At 42.0% G+C, this 5,854-nt stretch overlaps 1 protein-coding gene across 2 annotated transcripts; it reads left to right on the forward strand.

Annotated features, from left to right (window-relative positions):
* Positions 1–6: 6 nt before the first annotated feature.
* Positions 7–4,992, forward strand: NDUFB1 (NADH:ubiquinone oxidoreductase subunit B1). 2 transcript variants are annotated; one of them, XM_006754708.2, is made up of 3 exons: positions 7–30; positions 3,581–3,725; positions 4,885–4,992. In XM_006754708.2, exons 2-3 carry the CDS (start codon positions 3,589–3,591, stop codon positions 4,919–4,921), a joined length of 174 nt encoding a protein of 57 aa, XP_006754771.1. In that variant the 5' UTR covers positions 7–30; positions 3,581–3,588; the 3' UTR covers positions 4,922–4,992. The 2 variants fall into 2 exon arrangements, with proteins under 2 accessions (XP_006754771.1, XP_015426818.1); XM_015571332.1 differs by having other exon boundaries at positions 26–109.
* The last annotated feature ends 862 nt before the right edge of the window (positions 4,993–5,854 follow it).

Raw genomic sequence — 5,854 nt, forward strand, 5'->3', positions numbered from 1 at the left:
CTTGGGGTCGGGCTGGCACCGAGGCCGCAGGTAGGTCCGGGGTCGACGCCGCGGGTTTCGGTTGTGCAGACAGTCAGGGTGCGCCCCTGGGAAAGCCCTCGGCGATGGAGTGGGGGGCCGAGGGGGTCGTAGTCTGGGGCTCCCCGGGACTCCCGGAGGCTGGAGCGACCCGGCCTCCCCGGGCTTCAGATCAGAGGAGGCGCGATGGGAAAGGGAGGTGCTGGGCCCACGCCGTCTCGCGGCTGCTGGGAAGGGGACTCGGAGGCTGTCATCCCTGGGCACGTGTTGTTGATCACGCGGGGTCCGCCCGGCCGCCCCGAGAGGAAAGCGGCGGGGAGGGGATGCTGGGCTGCAGCCTGGAGGGAGCCTCATGCGCCCCCGGTCCCGGGTCTGCCTTCCTCGTCACTCGCCATGGGAAGCTAACCCCGCTCGCTCTCTCCTGTAAATCTCAAACCCTCTGGAGCCGACCATGTGCACTTTTTAAAAATGGAATATTTACTCCGTGCTGAGCTTCTTGGGCGTATGTGTCATTAAGACAGGTGACTTCAAGGAGCTCAGAATCTCCTTGCATCCAGCGCTCTTTATCGTCAGCTTAGTTGACACTTTTTGATCAATACATATAAAATGCTGTGGGGAACAGTTAGAAAGTAGAAATATATATATATTTATGTGTGTGTGTGTGTCCATTTTTATTTTTCCAACGTGAATTCGGAGTGACATGCAAAAATTCACACCAGATAGTTTTCTTTTTAGAAGGTAAGCGGGAAAAATTGGGTCGAAGAAAAAATAATATGTAGTTAGGGAACATAAGAGGAAGTGAAGAATTATATGAATGTTTACCTCTGTGCTTCCTGTAATAGACAGGAAGCACAAATAAAGAGCTTGGCTCCAGGAGGCAGGCTGCCCATTAATCCCAGCTCTGCCACTTGCTGCATCTGTGACCTCTGACAAATCAATTAACCCTGGATTTCCTCATCTGAAAAAAAATATGTCAACTGCACTGGGGGCCTTTATTAATGAAAACTTGTGCTGTGAGGATTACTTGAGTTGTGATTAGGAAAAGCATTAAGAACAGTGCCTTGCGGGGGGTGGGGGGATAATGTGGGTAATATGTAATATTATATATGTAATAACTTAATAATTTTTTTTAAATGAACAGTGCCTTACAGCCCTGGCTGGTTTGGCTCAGTGGATGGAGTGTGGACCTGCAGACTCAAGGGTCCCAGGTTCGATTCTGGTTAAGGGCACGTGCCAGGTTTGCGGGCTGGGTCCCCAGTAGGGGGTGTACAGGAGGCGGTGGATCAGTGATTCCCATTCATCATTGATGTTTCTTGCTCTTCCTTTCCCTTCCTCTCTGAAATCAATAAAAATATTTTTTTAAAGAATAGTACCTTACAGAGACTGCTAAGTCAGCTCTTTCTAGAGCAGTGGTTCTCAACCTTCCTAATGCCGCGACCCTTTAATACAGTTATGTTGTGGTGACCCCCCAACCATAAAATTATTTTTGTTGGTATTTCATAACTGTAATTTTGCTACTGTTATGAGTCGTAATGTAAATATCTGATATGCAGGATGTATTTTCATTGTTACAAATTGAACATAAAGCATAGTGATTAATTACAAAAACAATATGTAATTATATATGTGTTTTCCGATGGTCTTAGACCCCTGTGAAAGGGTCGTTTGACCCCCAAAGGTGTCGTAGCCCACAGGTTGAGAACCGCTGTTCTAGAGGGAGGCAAAACAGCCTGATCTGTTATATGATTGAGTCCATAAGATAAAAACCAACTCGTTTTGTTTGTTGTTGTTTTTCCCAGGGATACCACAGCTACTCCCAGTTCAGAAGCAAGAGCAAAATTTTTCTTAAAAGTTTTTGTATAAAGAAGACACTAATACAGGGTGTGCAAAAGTAGGCTTACAGTTGTTCATAATGCAGTATATTTCAGTATACTAGTATATTACTGAAAATAATGCAGTAATTTAAAAAATAATAATGCAAGAACAAATTTTGTTTTGCACTCACAACTGTAAACTTACTTTTTCCCACTCCCGTGTGTACAGTGCCCTCATGGGCACCCAGGCGATATCCCTCTTCATCCAAACCCAGGCTTATCTCATCGGAGCCTGTCGCAGGCCCTCCCTCGCCTTTACCCATCCCGTATGGCCTTGGGCCCGTGACCAAGAGCTGAAAAGCCTGTCCATGCTCCCTCTCCTGTCCATTCTCCAAGAAATCATCCTAGCTCAGTGTTATGTCCATAAATCTTTGTCTTCCCTGGTCACCCACTCGCAGCGAAATACACAGGAAAAATATGTTCAGTGCCACTGCTCCCAAAGCCTATTAAATTGTAGATTTTACGATTGTAATATGAAATACCTCTGGGACTAAGATTTGCCGTTTCTTGGGGATGGTTTCCTTCGAGGTGGTTGAATCCAACTCTGGATTTTAAATGTACAGAATTCTTTTTTTTTAAATATATTTTATTGATTTTTTTACAGAGAGGAAGGGAGAGAGATAGAGAGTTAGAAACATCGATGAGAGAGAAACATCGATCAGCTGCCTCCTGCACACCCTCCACTGGGGATGTGCTTGCAACCAAGGTACATGCCCTTGCCCGGAATCGAACCTGGGACCCTTGAGTCCGCAGGCCGACGCTCTATCCACTGAGCCAAACCAGTTAGGGCGTACAGAATTCTTTTATCTATCAGTCCACTGTCTTTCACTGGACTCTCATAAGACCTTTATTCAGCAAGAACCTCAGGGCTTGTATGGTCACATCTGCTCAGAGTAGAGCCAGACAAAAGGAGCTTCTGGCCACGTTGGAAGAATGCCAATAGTAAGTGGCTGATAGCCCACAGGTGGTCATGGGCTGAGCGTCCCCAAGTACTTTTTTGTTGGTGGTGAAATACAAACAGTATATAATAGTTATGCTGACGGTATGTTCCCTGACCGGGAAGCGAACAGTGACTCCTGGTTTATAGGTTGATGGTCAATCACTGAGCAACACTGGCCGAGCTTTTGCAGGTAGCATTTATACTCTCCATTTCACTGCATTATATCATCAGATCACCAATGAAAATAGGGGAAAAGTTAATAAATTGACTTTAGTGCATTACAATTTCTATGCTAATCATTGTCATCTATATAATCTTTATCAAGTAGATTTTAAGTAGTATACCACATTCTGATGCCAAACAATTTTAAAGAGGCTTATGCTTTTTTTTTTTTAATTCTCACCAGAGGATATTTTTCCATTGATTCTTAGAGAGAGGGAAAGACAGAGAGAAACATCTATGTGAGAGAAACACATCGATTGGTTGCCTCCTGCATGAGCCCAACCAGGGCCCGGGCCAGGGAGGAGCCTTCAACCAAGGTACATGCCCTTTACCGGAATCAAGCAGGAACCCTCAGCCCACAGGCTGACACTCTATTGTCTATCCACTAAGCCACACCGACTAGGGCAAGAGGCTTATGCTTTTAATATCCCTATATTCAGGACTATCTCCTGTTTCAGATGCAATTTAAAAGATATTTCGAAGTCAGTTATATTTCTGAATTTTTTATTTATTTTATTCTTTTTAGCATTCAGGATGAGTTTAATTCAGCTTGTGCGTGACCACTGGGTACATGTACTTGTCCCTATGGGATTTGTCATTGGATGTTATCTAGACAGAAAGAGTGATGAAAAGTTAACTGCCTTCCGGAACAAGAGTTTGTTATTTAAAAGGTGAGTTTGGGCATGTTTAAACCAACAATTAGCCAGCTTTTGGAAGTATTCTTAATATCATATACAACAAAAATAAACAGAAGGGGTAATCCCTGTCCCCCAAGGACTTAGACCTAAGTGATATTATTTTGTAGCCTTGTTTGTTGTTTAATGATTGCATAAAACTGTATGATTACATTTGGAGTGTAAACAAGTCTTCAGCTTATGAACAGACTATTTCAGATTTTTTTAAAATCCCCCTTTTTTGGAATTTGGGGTACTTTTTAATATGGAAACACTGCTTGAAATTGAACCAGCCCCCCAAAGCCTACTTTATATACAGCTTTCACATGTATGATGACATACCACCTTACTTGAGTCAGGGTGTAGCTGAAATAAATGGTGCTGACTGTGGCTTGGTGATGTGTTCTCAGCAGCACAGCCTGAGAGCTTTAGACATGGCGGTTGGGTGACTAGATGGCAGCTAGTAGCCGCCTGGTTCCATTGTGTCTGGAAATGGCTCCCCTGGCAGCAGGGAGTTTGAGATGACAAGATAGGGAGTCTGCCCCTGTATGTGCAGCTGAGTCAGAAGAGGCACAGGGGGCGAGAACTGAGCAGCAGTCGCATTCACTGCAGAGGAGGTTCACAGTCAAGGATTTCAAGAAAGATAAAATGAGCTGGAAAAGGTCTAGAAACAATGAACTCATTGAGCTTTTATATGAAGACAGACTAAGAAATTACAGTTTATGCCCTAGCCGGCTTGGCTTAGTGGATAGAGTGTTGGTCTGCGGACTGAAAGGTTGCAGGTTCGATTCTGGTCAGGGGCATATACCTGGGTTGCGGGCTCAGTCCCCAGTGGGGGGCGTGCAGGAGGCAGCCAATCAATGTTTCTTATCATTGATGTTTCTATCTCTCCCTCTCCCTTCCTCTCTGAAATCAATAAAAATACATTTAAAAAAAAGAAATGACATTTTAATCGGGAAAAATATAATTGAAAAGATAGTAAAGGTTTAAAATCATGAGAGACTAGAATATGTTGACTCAACATAAAATCTTTTAAGTGGGTTAATTTTATAGACTATAAAATACTGAATTCATATTGTTCTGACTTTCCCTTTTATCCCTCATAAAAGTTTTATTTAACACTTTTTCCTTTCCTTCCACTTTTCTTTCCACACAGAGAATTGAGACCCAATGAAGAAGTCACCTGGAAGTAAAGACTGTGGCTGAATTACAGAATGTTCACATTTTTTAAATTATCAGAAAAATAAAAACACTGAACAATTTAGAATGTGGTCCTTTTAATGTCGAAGTGATCTTTCACATTTCAAGTAATAGGTACACTAGCTTTCAAAATAATTAGTGTCTTGTGTACATTGCTGTTAACTTTACAACCAGCATTTAATTTTCTGTTACTTAGTTTAGATAGCAGTAATATTCATGTAGCCAATTTTTTCCTCAGATATTTTTCAGAAAATTATTTTCAAACCATGTGCTTCAAAGGAGCTTTAAAAGGAGGATGCTAAGATTTTATTTGCAATAAAAAGAAATGATCTATTGAGACAACAGAAATGAATTTCAGGTTCATTATCCTGAATAAAAGAAGCCAAACAAAAAGAGCACACACACTGAATGATTTCTTGTGTATAACACGTTAGAAACTGCAAACTAATCCAGCGTGGAAAGGGGTCGGAAGGAAGAATGACAAAGCGACACATGGAAACTGGGGTATAGTACTGTATGTTAGTGTTCTTGATTGTGGCGATGGTTTCATGAGTGGATATATATGTCACCTGTTAATGTTCAACTACCTTTTCTTGAGAAATTAGTTTTAGATTGAGTATAGACGTAAAATTACAATGAAGTAATACACACTGATTATCACTGATTCTTGTCGGAACTCAAGATACAAATTGACACATAAATGTTAAAATATCAAATGTTAAGATTTCTAAGCTGTTTGGTTTTTAGTAACAAAATGCCAGTTTAAAAGGTACAGTGCTGAAGACAGTGGCTATACTCTCACTTGTTAACAGTTCTAATGAAGTGGGTTAGAGAAAAGCTGTGTTGTTCAAGGTGACAGGAAGTACTAGAAGTGCATGTATTCTGTCTACCCTGTCTCTAGGAGCCCTCCTGATTAGCTCTGTAAC

This window comes from Myotis davidii, unplaced genomic scaffold, assembly GCF_000327345.1.
Source record: "Myotis davidii unplaced genomic scaffold, ASM32734v1 scaffold732, whole genome shotgun sequence".
Taxonomy (NCBI): domain Eukaryota; kingdom Metazoa; phylum Chordata; class Mammalia; order Chiroptera; family Vespertilionidae; genus Myotis; species Myotis davidii.